This window comes from Helicoverpa armigera, chromosome 9 (assembly GCF_030705265.1).
Source record: "Helicoverpa armigera isolate CAAS_96S chromosome 9, ASM3070526v1, whole genome shotgun sequence".
In the NCBI taxonomy this organism is placed as follows: domain Eukaryota; kingdom Metazoa; phylum Arthropoda; class Insecta; order Lepidoptera; family Noctuidae; genus Helicoverpa; species Helicoverpa armigera.
Window position 1 is genome coordinate 7,515,627 of NC_087128.1, and position 27,258 is coordinate 7,542,884.

The window sequence follows — 27,258 nt, forward strand, 5'->3', positions numbered from 1 at the left end:
TAGAAGGTTGCCTGTTTGCGTGCTAAACAATGTTGTTGACTTATAGAGGAAGCATTGAATTTTATGAGTACGTACGTGTGCGGGACGATGAATCATTTTGCAGATATGTAGTTTACTATTATTCTACGAAATACAACTAGCTGTTGTTTTCAATGGAACTATGATGTTGGCTACTTGGCTAGGACCACTTGGAAGATAATAAAACATCCTTATCCCATTTTTGTTCTCGGTAGTAGTATAGAACTATTAACTCAATAATTTGTGCTTCTACTTACCTTATTTTATTCAATAATGTTTCTAGTATGCTAGTTGAATTTGCGCAATTTAAATATTTATGTAGCGTCCAATAAAAATAATGATAATATTCATCTTAATCTGTTAAACAATTGCTGTAATTTAGTATCATTATTCACGATAGTTTTTGACATTAAGTTCGTGAGAAAACTATGACGAACAATAAATAACAACAATAAAAATGTTAACGTCTATTATTAATATAATAATTATAGTTATAGCCTTCGATTATATTATTATTGGAGCTTATATTAATTAAGTTCTAAAAATATGAATTCTTTGCTCCAAGGTTTTTTGTTATGTATTTGATGTTAAACTGGTCAGTAACTAACAGTGGAACAGTTAAGAAAACATAATTTAGTATTGTAATAAAAATATGAATATTTATTTGTGAATGCGCAAGCATATCTTTTGAATTTACTGTTCATCATTTCAATTTACTAGCCTACCTACATGGATCTATAAATATGGGCCAGATATTCGATCAGTAATCTCAAACATACAAATGTTTTCATACCTGTACGTAGTTTAGTAGCATTCTTTGTAAAACCGCTACGTTTACTCTGAGTAATGAATGCGAGCCGTCAGACCAGTCTTATTAACATGGGCGTAGCCACACTGGGGCAAGCTGGGGCACTTGCCCCACCCTGGGCCCTGGCTCTGACCTACAAGGTGTCTGATTAAACAATGTTTTTTTTACTAACTCTAACTAACAACATCAACAACATATGTACTATCCGTAAGTTATTGCATAAAAAAATTGTCGACTTTGAAAAGAGCGCGATCAAAACAAAATGCACGTTCGAGTTTCCGAATGTGCGCGGTGCGCGCGTCATGTGAAAGCGAGCCGTACTTATTCCCTAAAAGAATAGTTGCTATGTGGCGTAGCGAGCCGAGCAAAAAATAATGCATTGAAGGAGATGGAACTGGTAGATGTGATCAAAATTTCGGAAATGCAATTTTATCTTAGTGTAAAAACCGTGCTCGCTATTTTGCTTGCCCAGCCATGTACGACCTTAACCGGTGGTCGTCCGCGGACCACTTTTGGTCCCTGGAGGCATTTCGAGTGGCCCGCGAAGCTTAGCTGCGCGACGTTGCTATACGTTATCTAACTATATTTTTAGCGACTTATCTATTCGAGCGAGGGGGTTTTCGTATGGACGTAAATCGGGTGTGTCGACCTAGTCCTAGACCTAGTCCCCCCATTCATGAAAATGTATATTTGGGCGACATTTTACGTAGTTTTTGGGTTTTGAGTTTTAAAAAATAATTAAAATTTCGCGCTCGCTTCGCTCGCGTATTCAGAAACTATATGCCCTCATTTATGCATTTGTCAACAAACAAAAAGTTAAGTACGTTTGGGCTAAATTTTACGTAATATTTGGTTTAACTCCTATAAAAGTTTCACGCTCGCCTCGCTCGCGTATTCAGAAAGTATGTGCCCTTATTTTTGCATTTGTCAACAAACAAAAAGTTAAGTACGTTTGGGCTAAATTTTACGTAATAATTGGTTTAAGTCCGATAAAAATTTCGCGCTCGCTTCGCTCGCGTATGCAGAAACTATATGCCCTTACTTTTGGCTTTTGTCCTGTGTGTGATTGTTTATTTTCTGTACCTGAAAATATAAACCTCTAAAATTAAGAGATTAACAAGTTTGAGATTAACGGCTCAAGATACAAAAATCGGAGGGCCCCCGCCCTCCCCGGGGGATAAGTTGACTGCTGCCCCACCCTGAGCCCAAAGCTGGCTACGCCCATGCTTATTAATTATTACGCACGGGGACGTAACTACGAGAATTATTAGTTATTAGTCATGCGAATGACAAAGTACCTTTTACACCTTGCTTAATAACTCCTCTGCTCGCTTTATAATTAGTCGCTCAAGAGCTAAACGAGGCAGTGGTATTTAAGGATACGAATGATCTCTACTTTAGTGATCTGCAATCTTTTGAATCTATATTTCATTAAATATGAATGAATAATGCGGTAAAAGTTTCTCATTTCAATTATGAAGCTAAACAGTTTTTTGGCTTTGAAGTGCTTAAGCATAGGAACTCCTGGGCATTTGTCGCAGATGGCTATAAGTATGCTGTACATTTCTAAGTAGAAAAATCCACCCGGGATGCGGGTGAAATTGCTAGCGGAACATAGTTCCATTCTGATATTTCCTCCAATTTTCTTTGACTATTCATTGAAACAGAGACCCTAAACACATTTGTTATTATGAGATACTATAATCGTCACGTGTGAAACGTAGCTAAAAATATATGTAATTGCTCGAGGGTGTCATAACACATCATTAAGGGTTACATCAAGATCATAAGCAACCCCACCGAGGGTGTCTCCACGTTGTCGTCGTGGTGGGGCTTGCGTGCCTCTATGATCCTGAAGCTCTGCCGGTAGAGTTACTCATGCCGGAAAGGTTCAGGGGAGAGGCCAGACAAAGAGGGACCCAGGGAGGGGCCGCTCTTGCAGAGTCCACGCTCGCGGACCTGGCAAGGATGCGGCCACACCCGCAGAGGTGCAGGCGCACCGAAGCGGCGCTCGTTTGTCTCCTCGTTTATCGAAGAGCAAACCGTTCGGCGGGTCTGTTGAGCCGGGATGGCCGGACAGCAGACGGAGGCATGTCTAATGCCGCCGCCGAGGGCTTGGTTTAACCGCCCGGCCCAGAGGAAGGACACCTCTAAGATAAAAAACCACCTAATCCCAAGTTTCGGGAGCGCGGCGAGGGGATGAATGGCCGTGGGGGGCACGGTCATTAGCGCTCCCACCTGTTGGGGCCAGCCGCCCCCAACAGTATGTAGGCTTGCCCCGGTATGAGGCCACTGCCGGGGAAGGACGTTTTTTATGCTCTCATGATCGTGGGATTTAATATGGAAAAATTCTTACAAATAAAAAATAAAGGAAAAGTTAGTAGTGAAGGTGAAAAAGTACCTCAGGTACTGGTAGAAAGCGTGGGGATATTGTCGGACTCCGACAACGAAAGCCTCATGAGCACGGCGAGCATCAGCTCATCTCGTAAGCTCAAGCGCCCCAGACCAGGCGCTGACTCAGGATCAGACACGACCCTGAGCGAAGTGTCGGTGCCGGCCTCCAAAGCCGGTGCCAAAAAGGACACAAAGAGGGGTAGGCCAGCTACAACCGGCAAATATGTTGGTATTAGCCTGGCCCGGCGGGAGGCAGCGGCTGCCCAGAAGGCGGCAGTAGCCGCCGAAAAGCAGGCGGAAGACGAGCAGCAAATTGCTGCTCTTACGAGAAAAGTAGCAGGAGGTAGGGTCAACCGGCTTTCAGAGTCGTTGTCTGCTGCCTCAGAGGTGATCGTGGAAGCAGAAGAGCTGCCTGCCATAGATCTCAACAGACGAATGATGGACGCCGTAGCGGCCATCCAAAGGGTGGGGAAAGTCTCAAAGGGACTCAGTGGCGTCTGCAAAAAGGCACTTAAAGAGGCTGTAGCCTCAATACAGGAGAGTGCTGAGGCCCTCCTCACCCGTACGACAAACGAAGAGGCGGCATTGTTACGGGCACAGAATGCCAAACTAGCTGCTCAAATGGCGGAGCTCCGCAAGGAGCATGAGGAGTTCAAGGCGGAAATGGCAAATTTCCGTCGTGAGCACCTCAGAAGGGAGGTGGGTTTGCCTCAATTGCAAACACAGACGCTGCCAGAACTACAGCCCACAAAGCAGCAGCCTCCCCAAGAGTCGGAGTTAGCCGGCTTGATGCGCCAGATGGCGAGTTTCAACGCTCGGTTTTCGGTACTAGAAGGCAAGATCTTGCGCCCTCCTCTTGCTTCTGATGAACGCAGAGCTTCAGCGCCGTCCTATGCGGCAAAAGCCACAGCACACCGTGTTCAACATGAGGCGCAGTCGGCTACGTTAACCCCGGGGGTGATACCCCCAAATCGAAAGGGGAAGAAAAAGGCGAAGATTACGGAAAAGTCGAGTAACGGGGCTCCCACCGGAACGTCGCTAATACAAGCGACTCGCCCAATACCGTCGAGCGCCACAACGAATGAGGTGGAATGGACAACGGTTCGACGAGGACGTCGGAAGGAAAACGCCCGCCGCAAGGCTAAGCCAACAGAGTCTGCGGTGAAAAAACAGGCTGTGAGGCTACGTGCCCCTCGTTCGACGGCTGTGGTCATTACACTACAGCCTGGGGCGGAGGAGCGGGGTCTCACATATGCTGAGGTGTTAACACGGGCGAAAGCGAACATCTCGCTAAGTGACCTCGGCATTTCGGGCATCCGGTGCAAAACAACCACAACCGGTGCCCGACTACTGGAAATTTCCGGTGCCACTAGTGGCCCTAAAGCTGATGCCCTTGCTGAAAGACTTAGGGTTTCACTAGGACAGGAAGACGTTCGAGTTTCCAGGCCCACGAAGTGTGCAGACTTACTCATTTCGGGCCTGGACGACTCTGTCACCACAGACGAGGTTATCGGGGCCATCTCAAAGGCCGGAAACTGTCTGCCAGAGCAGATAAAGGCGGGAAGTATTAGAAGAGGAGCCTTTGGCCTAGGGAAAGTTCTGGTAAGCTGCCCCGTATCGGCAGCCAACAGGATTTCAAATGGAAGGAGATTGATTGTGGGTTGGGTCTCAGCACAAGTTTCGCTTCTGGCACCCAAACCTTTTCGGTGTTACCGTTGCCTGGAAGAGGGACACGTGGGGGTACAGTGTACCGCGGGGGTCGACCGCAGTCAGCTTTGTTTCCGCTGCGGCCAACTTGGGCACAAGGCAGCCTCCTGCACAGCCAAGCCTCACTGCGTACTCTGTGCAGCATCCGGCAAACCAGCCGACCATCAGACTGGGGCAAAGGTCTGCGCGAGGCCCAAGTCAAACAAGAGAGGAACATCACGAGTCACTACCACACAGTCGGTTCATCCGCCGGCTAGTAGTAACTCAGATAACTCGCAGATGGAAACGAGTGGTCCCTCACAGCCGGTTCACCCATCGGCTGCGGCACTGGATCCACCGACGCTCGAGGAGGTTACCATGGACACACAATAATGGCCCTAAGTCGTAGATTCCTCCAAGCAAACATCAACCACTGCGCCAGGGCTCAGGATCTATTGCTCCAGAGTATGGCGGAGTGGATGATCAACGTCGCAGTCGTCGCCGAGCCGTATTATGTGCCACCTAGGGATGACTGGGTGTGCGACAGCAACAGTTCGGTGGCGCTCATAGCAAGAATTGCTGTGGACACCCCATCCTTTGAGGTCGTCACCCGGGGGCGGGGCTATGTCACAGCAGTGTGGGGTGAATTATTGATTGCGGGGGTGTACTTTGCCCCCAGCCTTTCCCTCGCCGACCTCGAGGTGATCATGCTAGAGTTGAGCACGGTTATAAGTCGTAGTCGACCGCGGCCCGTTCTCGTTTTGGGGGACTTCAATGCAAAGTCTACTGCCTGGGGTTCCCCGACTACAAATGTGCGGGGAGAGTTAATGGAGGAGTGGGCGGTCGAGCAAGACCTGCTTCTCCTGAACCGGGGTTGCGTACAGACGTGCGTGCGACAATTGGGTGGGTCTATAGTAGACCTCACTTTCGCAAGCCCTGTGCTCGCATGCCGCGTCCAGGGCTGGCACGTGTTGGAGGAGGTGGAGACGCTGTCTGACCATAGATACATCCGTTTCAGTATCTCCACTCATACCTCAAGCGGGCCGGCTCAAGCAGCCCCGGTGGGCACTGGAGAGGGCCCGCGCTGGGCACTTAAACGGCTGGACCGAGAGGCTCTCGTGGAAGCCGCTATTGTGCAGGCCTGGCTAGACCATCCGGACAGGCCTGCAAACATCGAAGAAGAAGCGGAGTGGTTACAGGAGAGCATGTCGCAGATTTGCGACAGTGCTATGCCCCGAGTACATCCGACACCATCCAGGCGCCAGGTATACTGGTGGTCACAGGAGATTGCACAGCTGCGCATCACATGTGTGGAAGTGCGCCGCCAGTATGCCAGGTACCGAAGAAGACGCCGTCGCCCCTTTACAGCGACGGCCGAAGAGGCGGAACTCTACGAGGCCTACAGGGAGGCAAAGAGCGCTCTCCAGCTGGCAATCGGGAAGGCCAAAGCAGAGGCTCAAAGGGAACTACTGGCGACATTAGACCGTGACCCTTGGGGTCGCCCCTACCGTATGGTCAGGGGTAAGTTGCGCAAGTGGGCTCCCCCACTGTCCCAGACTCTGCAGCCACAACTTTTGGAGGATGTGGTTGGCGCTCTATTCCCCCTGAGACCGGAGCATAACCCACCCGCCATGGTTCCGCCTTGGAGCATGCCCAACGCAGAGGTCGACGACGACGACGTGCCCGAAGTGACCCAGGTACAGTTGAGAGTGGCGGTCGCTCGTATCAAAAACACCGCCCCAGGGCCCGATGGCATTCCAGGCCGAGTATGGGCTCTGGCCATAAAGGCTCTCGGGCCCCGACTTGCAGGACTCTTGAGCGCATGTCTGCAGCAGGGTCAATTTCCCCACCAGTGGAAGATCGGAAAGCTGGTCCTGCTCAAGAAGGAGGGACGCCCCGCAGACTCACCATCTGCCTACAGGCCCATTGTGTTGCTGAATGAGGTGGGAAAAATCTTTGAGCGAATCATCGCCGACCGCCTTATTCAGCACATGACCGGAGAGGGGCCGGATCTGGCGGACAACCAGTATGGTTTCCGTAAGGGGCGTTCAACAGTTGACGCGATCATGCGCGTGAGGGTCCTGGCGGAGGAAGCAGTCGCCCGGGGCGAGGTGGTCTTGGCGGTGTCACTCGACATCGCCAACGCGTTCAACACCCTGCCCTGGAATACCATAAAGGAGGCGCTCCATTATCATGGAGTGCCAGTGTACCTCCGTCGCATAATCGGGGCCTATTTGTCGGAAAGAGCTGTCGTGTACCCGGGTCGAGAAGGATGGGGTCGTCGAGAGATGACGTGTGGTGTTCCTCAGGGGTCGGTTCTCGGCCCTCTCCTGTGGAACATTGGTTACGATTGGGTCCTGCGCGGTGCGCTTCTCCACGGCGTCAGCGTGATATGCTACGCTGACGACACGCTAGTAACAGCACGTGGGAAGACGTACCGACAGGCGGCCATTCGGGCCACAGCCAGTGTCGCGCAGGTCGTGGGTAGGATCCGGCGTCTTGGCCTCGAGGTGGCCTTGCACAAGTCTGAGGCCCTCTGCTTCCATGGGCCGAGGAAGAAGCCACCTCCGGGGTCTAGCATCGTAGTAGGAGGGGTCACCATCGCTGTCGAATCGACGATGAAATACCTCGGTCTCGTTCTCGACAGTCGGTGGGACTTCGGGCCGCATTTCCAACGTCTTGCTCCCCGATTGTTGGCCGCAGCTTCTGCGCTCTCACGCCTGCTGCCCAACCTCAGGGGACCCAATACCTCCTGCCGGAGGCTCTATATGGGGGTCGTGCGGGCGATGGCGCTCTACGCCGCGCCAGTGTGGGCGAACACCCTGACGGCCCGCAATCTTGCAGTGCTGCGAAGACCTCAGCGAGCGATGGCCATCAGGGTCATAAGGGGATACCGTACGATCTCCTTTGAAGCGGCATGCCTCCTAGCCGGATCCCCACCATGGGACCTAGACGGGAAAGTCCTCGCGTCACTCTATACATGGCGCGAGGAAGCAGTGCAGCGGGGTGAGTGTCTCGTGCCTCGACAAGTTGAGGCGCGCAGGGCAGAGCTCCGCCAGGTGTTAATGGTGGAATGGGAGCAGCGACTTGCGCGACCCACGGCAGGGCACGCCGTCGTCGCGGCGGTCAGGCCCGTTATGAAGGAGTGGCTGGAGAGAAGCCACGGTGCCCTCAGCTTCCGCCTGACACAGGTTCTTACCGGACATGGGTGTTTCGGAAAGTTCCTGTGTCGCATAGGCCGGGAGCCCACGCCCGAATGCCACCACTGTGGTATCTGCACCGAAGACTCGGCGCTGCACACGTTGTTGGAATGCCCAGCATGGGCAACGCAGCGCCGTGACCTAGTGGCAGTAGTAGATGCTGCGGGAAGTCTTTCGCTGCCGGCTGTCGTGTCCTGCATGGTCGGCAGCGAAGAAGGGTGGAACGCCGTCGCCTCCTTTTGTGAGGATGTGATGGTTTTAAAGGAGGCGGCGGAAAGGGAGAGAGAAACTGCTTCCTCTCTCCCCGCCCGCAGCAGACGTGGTGGGCGTCGCAGGGTGGCTGATCTCCGGCCACCATAGGGCGCGGCCTGCGGGCGATAGACTAGGGGCGTCTGTCGTCCGATCAGTAACAGGCCTCGAGACGGTGGCGTTGTGTTGCGCGCGCCTCTCTTAGTGGAGTTTGCTGTGGCCGCTGGGTGACGGCCACAGAGGCTGACGGGGCCCGCCTTCGAACATCTGGCGGGCCAAATACCTGTCGGGGGTGCGGAAGAATGCTTTGGCGATACCCGTGCCCTCGACAATAGGTAATAGAAGGCAACACTGGGTGGGTTTTTAGCCGGTAAGAGTCCGGCACACCCCCTCCACCGACCCCAGGTGGAGGGAAGTCCATGAGGATTTTCCCCCTGCCAAAAAAAAAGATCATAAGCAAAAGCATACACAACTTAATTCATAGACGATTAAGATAAAAGAGTTCGTCATGTACCACTCATCGCTAAATGCACTTTGAGACAAAACTCTTTTGAAAAGTTTACAATTATATGGGAAAAACACAGTGACGAATAAGTTACTTATCATGACAATATCGTTTGCTCATTTCCCTATGTAAATACTATAAGAACAAGGTATTATGTAATAGATATTTTTCTTCTTTAGAAATCTTGAGAGTCAGTAAGTACTCAAGTATTACTTCATTATAATGTTTCGCCGTGTAAAACTTTGGAGGCTGTTTTTGCTTGCAATTTCGGGGTATCCTTACTGTTGACTGTTTTGTTTTGAAGGCATTACTTATCGATTTAGTACCGTTATTATTTTGCGATATCCAGCCGGTTTGGTGTAGGTAGGTACATACTTAAAGGTTCTGTTATTAAAGTATAAAAATACTATTCAACTTTATATTATTTCGACATGAACGGATAAGAAAACCCTGAACAATTTTCTCAGCATTAATTTTCCATTCCGGTTCTGACTGCTATTAAATCATAAAAAAATCTTCCTTACCAGTGGACAAAGAAGCTACGCTTGCCAAAATGTAAAATAAGTAATTCAATATGACAACAAACTTTGTTCATACAGTATATCAAAATTCAGGGTACATCGCGGAAGGGGGAAACTGCGAATATCCTGACATCCTCGTACCTTCGTATCCTTGCAAGATATCCTGTTGACTAGTTCATACAAAGATATATGTGTTCAGAATGCCTTCAGACTCAGTACTCATCGGTTTGTCTAGCAGCTAGTTTGTCTCGACCGAAACCAAGATTATTCTGTTGAAAATGAACACGCGTGCCAACATTACTAGTGAGTAGATACGCAGTTATACAAGTGATATTTACAAACACGTTATCTGCGATTAACGATTATAGATAACTTGATTGAGAAATACTAATTCTCTCATTTAAATTCGTTTTTTTTTTCTATTTTACCGTACCCGTGCGCTACTTTAACCTCGTACGCTCCCATTTTAAATTTATATTTTCATGTCAAGTACTACTAAAACTATACAACCTTGTGAATCAAAGTTCACTCACTCCAAATTGTAATATTTTTTCAAAGCCATAGAAGAGGTTCGCGAACCTTGTGGAATAAAAAATACGATGGTGTGCCAATGCGGTTGTGATTTCAATGGATAAGTAATACATAAACGATTGGGTGGTACGATTATTATTTTGTTCCTTCGATTCGCTTTACGGATTCGAACCCTTGCTAATTCAAAGGGATGTAATTGTTATCTTCACATTCAAATTACCTTCTTTATCACAATATGTATAAGCTTGTATGAATTCCATTTACCTACTTAAATTACGACAAAAACATTAAAACTATTATAACAGTTTATGGTCTGTGTAACTAGTTTAATTTATAAGATAATAGGTAAAAAAACTAATTTCCGTATTTTAAGTTTTAATCATAATGACCATTGTAGGTACCATTCCGGTGTACAGAGGCTGGAATTTATTTCAAGGACTTCATTAATATGTTCAGATTTTCGTGTATTGTAATTCTAATTATATGGCACATCAACGTGATCGGAAAACTAAGAGATTTCAAAATGTACGCATATTACCGACCTCTAGTTATGTGAGTTAGTGCACCCAGCATTAGAATGCAGGAGGCGGCAAATGCCTTTATTAAGAGTTAACATCGTGATGTTTTGTTGAAGATAATGAAGTAGTTAAGAAGCGATGCGGAGATAAGCATGCATGAATATTAAGTATCATGTGTTTGTAAAGTAATAGCGAGTACATTGATATAAGTATATCACAAAGGTGCGGCTCGCCGTGTGTGCACCGGAGTGGTTGTGAAATGGGGCGCATCCACAAGGCTAGAGCTTGCGTCACCTCATCCACATTATTCACAATACATTTCGAAACTCAGTCTCAAATTTATTGACTTGAAGCCCATAAATATTTATTCGCATTTTTTGTCCCTAAAATTGTTTCTTATCTTCAGGCGTACACGTTTCATACTGTAAAATATTTGGAAGCTAGTAAACATGCCAACTGCATAATAAGACAGAGTTTATCAACTATCAGTATTCGGCAAGTCAGGTGTCGATGTAAAACTGGTTGTGAGATACATATTACAGCATTGACTTTGCTCCTCTATGAATTAAATGGGAAGCGAAATCGATTACCGGTAGGTACCTGAGTACATAAAAAAAGTTATAATGAATTTTACTCGTAGCCAACACTGCATTGAACAGTACTATAATTGAGGTAAAATGTACATTTGGAAATAAATCATAATTACCCGTGTTTTTAGGTTCAGTATGAGTAAGCCCTTAGTGCGTCAACCTTTTTCAGGACGAGAGCCATAATGACGTTCATGGGCTGATAATAAAAGGAAAATAGTGAGAAATAAGGGCACCTGTAATGTAATAAATGCAAGTTTGTTGCTGTTGTCTAACATACCATGACAAAGCATTCCTTGACTTGAATTAAAACAAAACGAAAATCAAAATGTGTAATAATATTCCTTGAAATGAAAATATTAATGCACAATTTACCGTTCATGTCAAAATTATTTCCTGCAAATACATACTTACAAACAATAATTTTCTTGTATTTGCGAGTACCTATGAAATTATCGCCATATTGTTTTATTCCACTGACGCAGAACTATTTGAATTATGGCATTGTACAAATACGAGTAACTTTATTATCCCTACTGTAAAATGTATGTGTTTTTTTAGTTTCAGTACGGAGATGATGTTTATTCGTTGGAGCACGTACTCTTGGCATGTCCTTCGAGTAAACCCGTTACGTAATGGGGTAACAGACGGCCAAGCATTACAACACATCAAATTAATAATACATGTCTTCTGTACGAATAAACAATGGTAGGCTGCTTATACAATTTGAAGTAGAATTTAATAGGTATTATTGGTTGATATTTTTCAAGAAAGTTTATTTTTTTTAAGAATAATGACCGATAGTCATTTCAAAAGTTTCATATTCATAATCAGTATAATTAAGATTAAAATGGAGGAAAACAAAATAAATTATGAATGCAGTAGATTCATAATCGCGAGCATTGTACTCATTCATAGCGCTAAATACTTGCCTAAAACTGTAACAATAATAAAAACAACCGGGGCAAAGTCTGCAGACATTTGCCAGTTAGCAAGCACAATAACATCGGTAGCTAAACAAACAGATGTTATCACACATAAGTATTATACCAGCCTGTATGATCACTGCATACCAGTGCCTACTACGCCGTCTACGCTTAGAAAAAAAAAACAATTAACAAATGTACTCGTTTTTTGTCCAAGGAGATCTTGCTACGTTGAGCTAAATGACATAATACGTTGAAAAATTAAGTATTTTGTTAGTAAATAGAAAGGAAAATATGTAGTGTATGTTGTATTATTTATTTTACTTAATGGCAGATAGCGTAATTGTGATGCGTGCTACTGTTATTCTAATGAGAATCTGTCCGTGGTAATTATAAAACAGCAATACAGACTCTTTAGAATAAGATGTTGCAAAATACATGGTTTCTTTTAGGTACGTCTTATTGCACGTTGCTGAATCCTGGCACCAAATACGTACCTACCTACATACGTAGTTTTTATTTTACACCAAAATAAATTAACTGTCTGCCCTTATCCCTTAATAAAAAGACTTATAATTTTGACGTCATATAATAATCATGTTTTTGTCCAATAGGGTCAACTAACATTAATCATTTGTTAATATCGAAAATTGTAGACCCTTCGCGAATGACGGGTTTTGCAGAATTAGTTTAGATTAGGTACTGTTCTCATTTACATAAAATAATAATTTATTACGTAAGAAATGTTTATTTAACATTATCCCATTTTAAAACATTCACACAACATCCGATAATGTGGACAGATAAATTCAACAATATCGTTAGCGATTTTTACAAAATGTAGCATTTTCCCTCAAAAACAACAATACACAAAGTTCGATGATTGATTAACGTTGACCACATAATTACTACGCTAGGGGATTTACTCATAATGTTCATAAAATAACTTTGTTGTACGAAATGTTGTAATGACTATTTAGACATTTACTAGACTAGAGGAAACATTTGTGTCTCAGAGTGCCGCACACTGGTTGAATCTCGGCTTAGCAACCGCTCAAAATATTAATGAATAGAATATATAATACAATTAGCAAGTGTGAGGCTTAATTATTTCATAAAAAATATTAAAAATAAAACATGTTTCTCATTCATTAAATTTATTATCTACGAATGGGTGCTAATGTATTTAATGTGTAATTTGTTTCGTACATATTTCACTAAAGGACATACAAATCAGAAATATCACTTGAAACGAATTATCTAACCAGTTAATCAACTGCATAAAATAAGATAAAGCACCCAATATAAATGTAAATGCATGAAATTACATGATTTTGTAACAGCTTGAAATATTTCAAAGCCAAAATATTTAATAACTGCGCTAACAAGTATCATTAGAGACCTATTTTTAGTCTAGTTTAGTTAGTAACAAATTGTAACCTTTTAATAATTTGTTTATGAATGCCTGAAGCTATAATCTAAATAAAGTTGCAGGTGGTAGTAATATTAATTTGTATTCATGTTTATTTTATGTAAAATTGCATAAAATAATCGAGTGTTACACGTTTACGGCATTGCAGTTAACGCTTCAGGTTAAAGGTGCCAACTAGGAAGTGTGCAGGCGCGCCATCAGTTCCGGTATTATCCACAACGATGTAAAAGGTACTCGGCTAACATGTCAACTGCTTTGTAATTCATTACAAACCAAACATTAAATAAACATAGAAATAGCTCCCGCTCATAATAACCCAGTAAATAGAAACTAGCAAATAAACTTGATACTTTATTGCGAAAAAACTACTTGCATAAATTATGTTAATGGGTGGCGAATGACGATATCTGAGCTATTTTAATCGAAATGGATTCAAACATTTTAGAGATAAGTAGCGAATACTTGTGCCGCGAATGTATTTTAAATGGCTAAACTTAAATTAATGTAGTCTTCATAGAGTTAATCTAGTTTTTACTGACGTACTTCGTCGTGATGCGGAGTAAAAACTTGATATTATTCTATCTTTTGTTCTCAAATGAGATGCAAAGTATAAAAGGTGGTTGCCTTGTATGGAACTACGTCAGTACCAAAAAACAGGTGCAGGTATCATCAGACGTCACGTGGCGTTTGTAAGTTGAAAATATAAAGAAATAAAACGGTTATTTTTAACTAAAATGTAAAATTTTAGTCTAGGTATGTAATCTAAGTTTTTAATCCAGCTGCATCTAGTCAAACAGGTTCTGCAGCCTTCTAAAAATTGTTGCTTAAAAATGATTTTCTATGACTAGGTACATATAAAGATCCTAAAAGTAAAGCAAGTTGAAATATGTAAATAATAATGAAGGCATTAAACATCACAACGACATCGGCATAGCGCCTCCTACGCTTTGCGTATCAGTTGAATTATCTAAAGTTTCATAACAAAATTAGATAATGAGTTCACGTATTTTCCTTTAATATTAAACAATATTTTTTTTAAACAACGTGAGTGATACGCTATCTGACGACAAAGCATTTTTTTATGATGTCGTACGATGCTGACGTCACGGGCACAATAACCTCACCACGAAATATGATAATCTCGCCCTCATGGGGCAGGCCTTAGTCACCAGGAGCCAGATGAGCTTGCAACTTATGTGAATAATTAAGTGAATTTATTTTAATTCTATTTGCTTATGGATAGGATATCATTCGCAAGACCGTTCACCTCTATTTTTAAGCATAGCACAGTAGGAATATTAGACATCCTGTGTTTGTCTTCAGCTTTACTCGTTTACATGAGATTAGGAAGATTAGAACACTGCCCATGTGTTTTTTAGTCTGTGTGGTCAGCTTATGTGTTTGTTTTTAGCTTTGAAAACATAAAGAGAAAAACTGTTTGATTACACAGCATTAAAAGATCTGCAAAAATACTTACCTATTTGACCTATAAATACTTATGTCGTTCTGTTTAATCAAAAGTTTTGCAGGATATTATTAGCTTCGGTCTTTGTTTCATTCAATTTTCTAGTCTGTTTTCAAATATGATTTGCAAATGAAGAAGTTATTTGACCCATAAATAATGCTGATCTAGAAATGACATGCCAAAATTTGAGATGAACCTCAGAAGCAGCTGGTCTTCACAAACAGGAACTCAAGGGGCATTCGGTATTAAACATTCACACAGTCAATAAACCTTTTTGTTCTCCCCCGTAAATGACCCATAAATATTATTTATAAAAGCGTCGGCACAAGATTTTGACCCGTACTTTAATCGGTTGCGTGTGCGTCAATGCTCGTCACATCCCAGACCGTCGGCCGTTTGCTGCTCAGACGGCTTATTCAACAATGACATTAATACGTATCACATCAGGGGTTATCTTGTGTTTAAATATACGCACAAGTAGCATTGCAGTACTATTTTTATAGGATAATGAATGTATTATCTCGCAACATTAAATAATGGCCTGACTTTATTGCTGATATTTATTTATTTTGTTTCTTGCCATTCAGTTTAACATGTGTCATGATGAAACATAATATTGAATTTCAGTAGAGAAGGACCATTAATTGTGGGTGTCTTATGTAATCGTTGTATCTGTTTTGCTGTCTGATGTATGAACAAATTGTACAATGCAGAATACATTAATAAATAATTCAAATGTCTAACGTAAACTGTTTGACCTGTGTCAGCCAGTCAATCACCTTTTCCTTTATATCCATATGTTAAATCCAGGTTATATCTTTGGATTGACCTTTTGAGGACACTAAGATCATTTTTCCTTCATCATTGTTAACTGAACTGGCTGAATAATACAGATCATTATGATATTTGAACTAATGAACGATATTGTCTGTGCCTTAAAGTAATGGGATCAGCTAAGGGTACGTTTGTAAGTGTTAGGTGGATAATTTGATCTCCATGAGATGTAAATCTCATGAGATCCATAAGATGTAAACCTGATCAGGTTTTGGCTTGAGAACATAGTAAGAGAGTAGAGAAAGTAATGGTTTGCATTTCGTATCCCTTAACCGGAGTAGTTTAATCCAAAAGTTTAACCAGCCTAAAAAAAGACGACATAGAGATAGTACGGAAAGTTTTAAAATTATTAATTTTAATATTTTCACGGATTTTCTTCAGTAAGTTCAAAAATAAATATGTGAAAAACGCGTTTAGTAGAACAGTTTATATTACCTAAATACATTGTTAGTTACTCCCGCGAATAGTAACAATACCGGCCACGTTCAGAATAGACGTAATTAGAATTATGACTAAAACCTTAAAAAAGACGACATCTGTTACTCTAATTGTCTGCCGTTATGAGTAAGTGCTCGTTTTTATCCAAAAACAATTAAATATTATAGACAAATCCTTGTTGTATAAATTGTAGAGACAGTCAAACTATGTACCTATTTGAGTTAGCTCAATGTTACAGATTTTTCAAAAGACGTCAAACCACTTGGTTTCTAGCCTCAGCTCATTTCTAGAGCAGGGTAGGTAAATAAATCGCAATTGTTTGTGTTGTCTTAGAATGCCAATTTTATAGGTAGGTACTGTAGCGCGTAGCGCACATTTATACAATGAGCTAACCTCAAACTAAGTATTTCTTTTAATTTTACCTGTATTACTTAACAAGTTAACGACATACAATCAGTCCGAGTACAGACAAATGTTAACTTTTGTGACGAATTTTTCTATTTTAAGAAACAAATAGACCAGCATAAATTACATAGTAATTATTTCATTCTAGCTGTCACGCGAGTAAATTAGGTGTAAGAACATCAATGTGATATTTTTGGCATGCCAGAACTGTTTCAGTCAAAAAGTTTTTTTTGTGATACATCTACTAATAGGATTATGCTTGACCATACATCAAAACATGTTATCTATATTTTTCTAATAATAACCATTCGGGTCTATAACATGTAGTAAAAAATATAATAAAAAAGTAGTTCCGTTCCAAGACACATTGACTGCTAAAGTTTATAGCTACAAACAAGTTTGGAAGGGTTCTAAAGATATCGCAATACCTATTTCGAGCACAGGAGGTACTTTACAATAAAAATAAAAGCGAGTTTAGTCTGCGATAAAAAGAAATCCAATAAATGGATTACGATGCCATAAATATGCCGTCTAACTAAATGAAGGCAAATTAGTGTTCTAATATAATGAAGAAGAAGAATTTGCTAGAATATTTTAACCTTAAACCTTAAAAATATTTTGTATTTATTTATCATCAAACTTTAATTTTAACTTTATGTGCACTTCAGAACAGGATTCGTTTTATTATGGGACCGGTATTGTAAATCGAAAGCTTTAACTGTCCACATTTTTTGATTCCTCGTGAAACTCGTTACAGTTATTTTTTACTGCAGCAATTTTATAATTTTCCGTTGGTTACTGCTAACAAAACTCAGGTCGTGCAGAGACCATCTAGAATGCTCTACGTTTGCATTAGTCAAACATCTACAACGACGACAAACATCATTTCTCGAGGAATTTATTGTGCTAAGTAAATCCTTGGCTATACTTCCATTGATAAAACAAACGTTGTATAACACTTTCTCTAAGTGAACAATAAGATAAGACGATGTGAAAATTAATTCTGGCAACTTTGCTGGTACTCAAGCTGCTCTTTTATAGGGGTATAAAAGGCAACAGAACCGTTGTTCAATCGAGTTCGTCACTTGTGTACGGAAGTGTCTAATCAGCAGAATGCAGACTGTCGGTGTTGTTGGTGCGGGGCGCAAGCGGCCCGCTGCGGCACGCGGGCGGCAGGAAGTTGCCGGACGCGGAAAGGCGACGTGACGTGCCCGCCAGCTATCAACATTCGTACACTATGGTGTGCGGTCAGCATATCTTGCCACAACTCGAATTTGGAACCTCAATTTCAAATGTTCGAATTCATGCCCGACACATACCTACTGTTCATGGTCACTCTTGTTTGTTATGCTATACCGCCACATCGGGCGATGCCTCCGTCAGAGGCCTGTCCGAGCCCACTCTATCGATCTGTCATTTACTGACAGTTGACAAAAGCTTATCTACTATGACGACAATCCGTTCCAAACGTGGTCACGAAATCGAACCATTTAAAAACCGTGCGCTACTTTTTAAGTAGCTTTGACGTAGGTAAGTAGAGTCCAAACCGGTAGTTTCGAAATTAAAAGTGTCCATTTTCGGTAGTTATTTTATGCAGTACTCAGCATGTAGGTGTTGGACATCTCTACACGTGTATCTCATCAAAAGGCCGGACAACTTTTATCAAGACATTTAAGTAGCATTTCAGAGATGCATCTTAAAGTCTGCAAATTCGGATATGAAATCTAATAACTTTTGCATTTTATACTAATTAACCTAGTTTTAATAGTATTTAAATTAAACTTTGTATGTAAATGTATTTCTGATATCGAACGACAGTAGTAGTTACATTAGGTATTATAATTTTTTGTATCGTAAAGCTGATTGGATGATGGAACCTGCAGGAAGGAGGTTCAACATTGACGGTCACTATACTCCTTCAAATTAAACTTCACTAGAATTACAGATTATTCTAAAAATAAAACCAGACAGAGACATATGACAACTTTAAGCTAAACTATTGTAATTTTTTTACATATTTTTGTGCATTTTGTGAAAAACATATCGGTTTCCAATCATAGGGTCTGAATCCTTCTAGTCGGGTTAGGATGTGTAGTCTGTGTATAAACAAACCCTTTATAAGTATGGTACGTAAGTATGCATGTGTACTTACTGAACGTATGCCTCTTAAACCTAGTCACTTTTAAAGTGGCACGGATAGGTCTGAAGAATTAGGACTCTCAAATATTTAAAACAGAACCATATAATATTCATGTTGGTATCAATAAAGAACAGACAGATTAATCAATTGATTTATAATTTATTCGTATCCAGAGGTAAACAATGTTGAATTGAGTTTCTACTTCAATAATAGAGATTGATGTTCTTCATTACATAATATTATGGTCCAATTAAATTAATTAATAATAATTATGAGCAAGGTCATGCACGTAATATTATGTGCACGTGCTACTGTAATTATAAAGACGTGTTTGAAGTGCAATTGCATAATAGAGCATAATTACTGAATACTAATATTAATACCTACCACGATAGTTTTTAAACACGTGGTATTTAGATACAGAGCTTGATAAGAGGTCAAAGAACTGGTTTGGAGTAGCAACGGAATAGAAAGACTAGCTCAAAGAAGTTGCCGACAGTAGGAAATGCGACATATCCGTGGAATCGAATATCAAAATATTATTCAAATTGATTCTAAAGATTAGTCGTTTTTGACTTCATTATAAGCAAACGTAGAACTTCGAAATAACTCAAACAGAGAAGCACACGAAGCACATGACAGTCTTGAAAGAGGTTAATGATTTATACATATTGAGTTCTGTTATTGAAACCAAATAATTGAATACAATAGGTACCTGGTGCAATCTCGAACATCATGCACTAAGTAAACTAAAATGCAAATGTTTGAATGACGTAAATATTCAATCGTTGGCTTGGAATTAATTCATTAGAGGCAGTGGGCGGCGTCGGCGCACAACCTTGAAACTGATAAAACCCTCTGCCGAGTGGCCGGCCGAGATTACCTCACTCGTTAAACGACTCGCTAAACGATACAACAGATCATTTGTCCCACGATCAAACTACGCGATAAGCTTAAAAGCTCCGCCTCCAATCGTCAACTGCTTTATGCGAATAATCACAATATCGAAATTAACATACAAATCTACAAAGAATCAATAGTGTGTTAGCTCATTTATAAATCTTCATATAAACAGTTTGCTTCGACTTTAGAATAATTTGAGTTATGCGGCCACGTTAACTAGTTTTCGTTACTATATTAATAGCAGTGGCCAGTCAGGTCGAACCCGCCTATTTTGAGAAGTGAACGGTCCTTTGATGAGGAAAGAGGCACGTAGAGTAGAATGTTGTAGTTGAAAGAAACGCAAAACAAAATCGTGAACTTGACGGACGTGAATCAAGTCCTTCAGCTTATTTAAGCAGTTACCTACCACTGCTAACTAAAGGATACATTATTACGGTTTATACTGAATATTGAACATTGACTCATGCAAGTTACGGACGTCAGCAAAACTATTCATCAACGCATTAAAATTTTCCTTATAAAGTGATCAAAATGTAAAAACCAGACTGAAATATTCTAATAGTTCCTGTAAGTCAAGGTGATCCATATTAACGCATCAAAAACGGGAAACCATGATTCCCCGATTCTCAGATTTTTTTTTAACTTGGTACAGACAACGTACACAAGTATAATGTTTCATGTGAGTGACGTACTATAAAAAAAAAAAACAATCAAAGCACACAAAAGATTATGCTTACTTAACGGCATTACATAAAACTTGCTTGTGTAGGTACTCAAATTCAATTACTATGTGTCAAAAAACGACACAAAAAAAGCCCTGTTTATGCGTAGCTGACAGGTCAAACACAAGAATGTGTAAGACCATGCATAACATTAACTTAAGTAAATAGTTGACAAAACATTTCTGTCGAACAATAATATCGATGTAGTGACGACAATGCTTACTTTGTCTTTGGATGATAGGCGTCTTAGGTCAAGGAGCTTTTGATACTGGCGGAGAGCCCGCATGTAGAGCCGGACCGGGAACTCTGCCGGCAGGGTTACGGACTCGGCCGCCGTCCGGGACGCCACCCCTGCCCCGCTCATCGCAATCCAACACGAGCAACACACAACACTTGTTCTTTATTCATAAGCACCAAACGGCGTCATAGACACGAGCGCCAGTCGCGCGTCCGAAGTGAACGTTGGTTCCATGCAACACTGACGTATCGCGCGCCCCGCGCATGCGTACCCAGCAAGCTACGTTTGCAAAAAAGAAACTACAAGTTTATCCACGCTCGAGTGACTTTCCCTGTTCCATCCGGCGGCTGCTGCCCACGAACATGACCTGCTTTTACTGCGACCACGGTATTTGATGACCAGTACTTGATAAAAATGACAGATGCTCTCCGTTGTACACTATTCGAGAGCTTTCCATGAAGTTTTCTCGTGACATTTTTGCATTAGGTAGGTATCATTATTTTTTTTAGGAGTTTGACATTTTGAATATTTAAAAAATGTAACTGGTATTGCAAAATCAACTGATTGATAATTATTATTCTAAAAAGACTATGTTATCTGTGCAAGTAAGATAGGGTTTTGTTTGAATTATTCGCTTTTGGTATATCAAGGCATATGCCTAAGTTGATAAATATAAATTATTAGGAATCAAAATTTGTTTATCTCGTTTCTTGGAATCTTTATATTAAAAACCATTTTTAATAGGAGTACCTACTTACTTGTTTCTTATAATAACTGATGAGGTAAGTCCCTCCTTAGTTTGTCTCTTTACTGCTTTGGTGCTTAAATAATATTTACCCTAATTGTGAGTGCTTCAATTATCTCACACCTCATAAACCACTGATGAGGTACATCATTTAAATGACCTTTATGGTAATATCCCTGTATTATTTGTTGTCATCGACCTATACCAAGCGAACCTGTCAAACTTTGAGCTTTTCGACTGCCTGAATCACATAATCAATTCATTAAAAAATCTTATATATTTGGGTATTTAATTAATTTGTACCTATGTTTAAGTGTACGAAAATAAACTGTTGTTTTTTCAGAGTCATTTTATATTTTTTATAGGTAGTTACTTATCAATCTGCCAGATGTTCTAAAATTGGCAAAGGTATTTTCATAAGAGAAATAAGGAATCGTCATCATAAAACAAATTGGTATGTTAAAACCTAATTAATTAATTGATTAGGAAACAGTGGTTTCCAATGAAGACCTAATCTCGATAAAGATTTATCCGAAAAAACAAGCAATAACATGATATAGTCTAGAACTGTACAGTAAAACGTACAGCTTTCCAAAGTTCGCTGTTACGAACTACGCAAGTATGGAAGTAGATATAATTCATACGTCTTATCACGCTGTGTAAATACCCGACAACGATTCGCCAATATATACTACTGTTATCAATGAAAACATACGATAAACATGTTTAAATGTGTCGCCACGATGATATATAAACAACGGATCATCCGAAATGAGTTGACGTCGAGGACAAATGTTGCAAATTGTTACGTTATGAAAAACTGTAAAATAAGTTGTACATGAAATATATCTACATAATATGTATTTATTTAATGTTAACATAGCGTTTTGTACTCCTTGTCTGTAAGTGTATCATTTCGTGCATTTAACTGAATTTAACTCAATCATACTGTTTTCGCAAAATTAGAACAAAGTTATTCACAACGCATAGATATACTATTAATATATGGGATGATATTTTCCTTCATTCTTGAAATAAACTGTCTATTTAACTCTCAATAACAATAGGACGAGATAGAAAAATAAACATAAATGTTTTTTTTAATGATTTTAAATACGTGTTGTTTACAAAAAGGCTGGTCAGAGCTGTCAATGTTCAGTAATAGGGATGGTGTCACGCCATAGCACCGGATAATTGAATTGATTATGCATTGTAATAGGACGGAACTATGACGATACGCGTATAAGTACCTACGCTCATTTATATTAACTAGTATACCTTGGGACTGTGGGAACAATCATTCTTTTTATGTCGACTACGTAGCGTTGAGTCGTATCGTTCGACATCAATAGATTGAATAAAAAACCGGCCAAGTGCGAGTCGGACTCGCGCACCGAGGGTTCCGTACAAATCCTGTATAGATAAAAAGTGAGTCTCGCGCCAACCGCAACTTTCCACATAGATAGATTTGACTGCCATTGTGGGATCGATAGCAAAGATCAGATATAGTTATGGGAACTCCTTTACAATTTATAACGTAACCTTGTGTTGGAGCTTATTTTATTTTAGGTGATGAGAATTTAGTACTAATGGGATCTTTTAATTTTGAGGGATTAATCACCTAACGAGCCCCAGTTTCAGGTTTTTTTCGAAACTGCCTGACGACTTGTAACTGTCGAATTGTAACAACGACTGCAAGAGAGTAGGGTTCGGGGCTGCTGGCTTTACGTTTCTAGAGCCTTGACAAAAGTGTAATTCTGTCCCTTTCTTTGTTTTATAAAGTCGGCTTTATTTTATTTTGTAGCATTTTAAAAAACAAATCCAACTTCAAACATATAAAAAAGCAACAAGAAAACAAAAGCAAGAAAGAAATTAAAAAAAGATGATAGGTGCATCGGTCTAGAAGTCGGTGTCTAGAGAATGCATCTATATTTATTTAACCACCGAGATCTAGACCGATGTTGTTGTTTTTAGAAGTTGTTTTTTTTTATGTAAAAAGTTTTTATTTTTAACTTTCGTGAAAAGTTCTTGTCAATAAGAATAATATAAGCCCAAACACGACGTTACTAAATCATACCGTTGAGGAGTTCTCTGGACTTTCTCACGTCTCCATTATCAGGTAAGCTCTAAACCTTCACTGTTTGATAGTATCACCAGACATACATCTGAGAATCAAGTTTTAATCCTATGCATGCCTACAATTTCTGATAGTTGCCCTCGATTTCTCAGGATTTCCATCATCAGATCCTGACCTGATGACAATGGAAATAAACGGCGAGTATACTCTTTTACTACAAAGAAATGATTTCTCAAATCCGTCAAACTTGGTCGTTTAAATTCCCCATTGAAATGAGGAAAATATTTTATTTGATTTGATAATATTTTAATATTTTATGTAACTTCAAATTTATCATTTTCGCAATTTTTCCTTTATCTGTACTATATAACGTTGCTTCTTGCCGAATTTCAAGATTCTGAGTTCACGGGAAGTACCTTGTAGGTTTTGATTCCCTAGCGTGTGACGGAAATTCGTCTAAGGTGTCGGTATAACTGTTGTATCTTTTGATCGCGTTAACTTAGAAGTTTGATTTTTTCACTGCCTAAAGGGACAATAGACCTAGGTATTTGGTATAAATTTCAATTTAATACCTTTATTCGTTCGTGAGAAATAAGGTAGTAAGTTTCATTTTATTAAAATATTTTTTTTACATTATACAGGGTGTTTGGCGCATGGACCGACACAATTTTTTGGGGGATTCGTGAGGCCATGTACTAGTTTTCACTCATAGACCCAATGTCCTATATGTCACTGTATTCGAGATACGATTTTTTTTGTTTGTTTTTAAAAATTACCGGAACTATCACCTTTAAAACGCTATAACTTTTCAGTCTGTTGTCGAATTTACACCAAATCACTTTCATTGCGTTCTCTGATGTATTATTATTCCAAATAAAACATAAATTCATAGCACTAGATGGAAAAAATACTTGTTGAGCTTCCAAAGTCTTAAAATGAAAAACGTATGAAAAATGTCAAATTCAAAATTAATTATAAAAAAGTAAAAGCTTTTATGAACTTCATTTAATAAAAAAATGCCTACTTAATACCCTTTCCAACGATATGCCACATGGGTGTGAAATCATTAATAATGTCGTCACAAACCTAAAGGTACACATTAACCAGTGCCAGGGTAATGAAAACACAAAAATGTTTTAAAATGTTTTAATTAAATTTAAGTTATAAATTATGTTCAAAATGACTGCCTCTGTTGCGAATGCATGCACGGCATCTTTTCTAATTTCTACAGTCGTCGTCCTCAGTCGCATTTCTGCTTTCATAATTTCAAAGGCGCAATTTATTCTTTCGATTAAAATTTCTCTTGTGGGTACTTCAGTCGCATACACAATTTCTTTGCACGGCCCCAGACATAAAAATCCAAGGGCGTCAGGTCTGGTGAACGTGCAGGCCAAGGAATTGGGCCGCCTCTTCCGATCCATGAATTTGGAAAACAGTTGTCCAAATGTTCTCGCACGTCTCGCTGGTAATGTGCTGGACAGCCATCATTTTGGAAAATAATTGGTTCTCCATCTAATACTGGTAATACCAATTCAGGTAAATCTTCGAGTAAAAAATTCAAATAATTTTCTCCGGTCAGGCGCTCTGGTAAGAAATGTGGACCGATCAGGTGTCTTCCAATAACCCCGCCCAAACGTTTACACTAAACTTAGTTTGAAAGGAACTTTGTCTTTTCTTGCGGGGATTTTGTCTTTTTTGCGCCCAATGGTGAAGGTTGTGGAGATTCACAATTCCCTCGTGATTAAAATTGGATTCATCAGTCCACAAAATTCTTTTTAAAAAATTTGTATCATCTACGTCCGTATGCATCATAAATCGGCAAAAATCGAGCCGTCTCCTGTGATCATCATCTATGAGACCTAGAACAATCCATTAAAGACTGGTAAAAATTCACTTTTTGAATGGCAAAACTAACATAAATTTAAAAGATAAAATTAGAAAAATAAAAGTTACTAGGTATTTATTTGAAAAACGAACCAGTAAAGCTACAAGGATATTTGTAAACGTTTAAAATAAGTGTATGGTTAAAACCATTTTAAAATACAAGTTTTTTGGGTGCAAAATTTCAGCACAATAAGGTCGAAGATAACTGGTTCAAAATTTAGTTTTACGATTTCGCCTGATAAAATAAATAAAGTACTTAACGTACCTTGAACAGAAGTGTAGTGATACGCATGCTTTCCATTTTCCCGAAGAACTGACCAAACTTTCCAAACCGACAAGTGAAGTCTTTCAGCTACAACTCGAATACTTGTCGTTGGATCCTCATCAAAAGCTTGCAAAATGCTTTCATCAATTACAACATTATGTTGCCTCACATTAACGCGAGGCTCTTGGAAATTTATGTTTCCAGTCTCCCTCAGACGTCGATAGGTTGTAGCAAACGTCTCGTGGTGTGGTATACGCCGGTTAGGATAACGCTGCTGGTAAATTCTACGCGCTTCACGAGCGTTACAATTAGCGCTGCCATATGCCAACAACATGTCAGCATACTCTTCGTTGCTGAAGTTAGGCATTGTAACAAGCACGGTGAATACACCAACAGTTTAACAGAAAAGTTCAACAAACAAAACTTAACAAAAACAAACTTTAACAAAAAACAACGAAATAGGAAAACGTGAAATACACGGACACTTCCGATAGCAGAGATAGTCAAATCTCGACTAAACAAGGATCACATAACAAACTCCAACCCAATGATAGACAAAGACAAGAGATATTTTTCATGCGTAAGAAAGAGACAGGCAGTTTACCTGCCAATTACCTGCTTACCATTGTTCTATCAAACGGGTTCGTTGTTAGAGACGTTAGAGTGCGTGTTCGTTCCTGCTCTGATTTTGACGACATTATTAATGATTTCACACCCATGTGGCATATCGTTGGAAAGGGTATTAAGTAGGCAATTTTTTTTTATTAAACGAAGTTCATAAAAGCTTTTACTTTTTTTTATAATTAATTTTGAATTTGACATTTTTCATACGTTTTTTCATTTTTAAGAGTTTGGAAGCTCAACAAGTATTTTTTTTCCATCTAGTGCTATGAATTTATGTTTTATTTGGAATAATAATACATCAGAGAACGCAATGAAAGTGATTTGGTGTAAATTCGACAACAGACTGAAAAGTTATAGCGTTTTAAAGGTGATAGTTCCGGTAATTTTTAAAAACAAACAAAAAAAATCGTATCTCGAATACAGTGACATATAGGACATTGGGTCTATGAGTGAAAACTAGTACATGGCCTCACGAATCCCCCAAAAATTTTTGTCGGTCCATGCGCCAAACACCCTGTATAACTAAAAAAATGAGATTTTCGTAATTTTTCCTATATTTGCATTATATGACAATGCTTCATGCCAAATTTCAAGACTCTGAGTTTACGGGAAGTATCCCGTAGGTTTTGATTCCTTTGCGAGTGTCGAAAATTTGTTGAAAATATCGACATAATCGGCTGTATCTTTTGATTGGCTTGGCTTAGAAGTTTGATATTTTCACAGCTTAAAGGGACAATAAACCTGAGTACTTCATGTGAATTTCAGCTTGATACGTCCACGCGTTCTTGAGATAAAGGGTCTTGACAGACAGACAGACAGACAGACAGACAGACGGACAACAAAGTGATCCTATAAGGGTTCCGTTTTTTCCTTTTGAGGTACGGAACCCTAAAAATATGAATGATCCCACTTTACTTATCAAAACTTGACATTTGTAAAGGTTAAGTTACTATTATGGAATGACCATGAATAGCAGTGATGCAACTTCGACTATTATAAATACAAACAGAGATTTTGTCATTCAAGTAATTTTACAGATTTCAAGAATAATTTTCCTTTTGGAAAAATTATCAAACGTTGAATAGTAAAAAATGTCACAATTAATCGATCATAGTTGTAAGGTTAATACAAGACAGAGCCTAG

The 27,258-nt window shown here is 40.2% G+C and overlaps 1 protein-coding gene and 1 long non-coding RNA gene across 5 annotated transcripts in view; both read right to left on the bottom strand.

Moving 5' to 3' along the window:
* The window catches only part of LOC110369917 (inositol-trisphosphate 3-kinase homolog), a 97,815-nt gene that overhangs the window by 12,115 nt on the left and 58,442 nt on the right, over positions 1–27,258 (bottom strand). Inside the window, exon 1 of one of the 4 annotated variants that reach the window (XM_021325554.3) lies at positions 20,506–20,800. The exons of the other annotated variants lie outside the window; for them this stretch is intronic. Within the exon in view, the coding sequence (XP_021181229.1) occupies positions 20,506–20,646 (141 nt within the window). The 5' untranslated portion in view covers positions 20,647–20,800. Of the gene's footprint in view, positions 1–20,505; positions 20,801–27,258 lie in introns of those variants that run through there. 4 annotated transcript variants of the gene reach the window in all.
* Positions 24,715–26,641, bottom strand: LOC135117296 (uncharacterized). Its single transcript, XR_010276776.1, has 2 exons — positions 25,492–26,641; positions 24,715–25,201 (listed from the first exon to the last, which is right to left on the bottom strand). It is a non-coding gene; the product is annotated as an uncharacterized LOC135117296 (long non-coding RNA).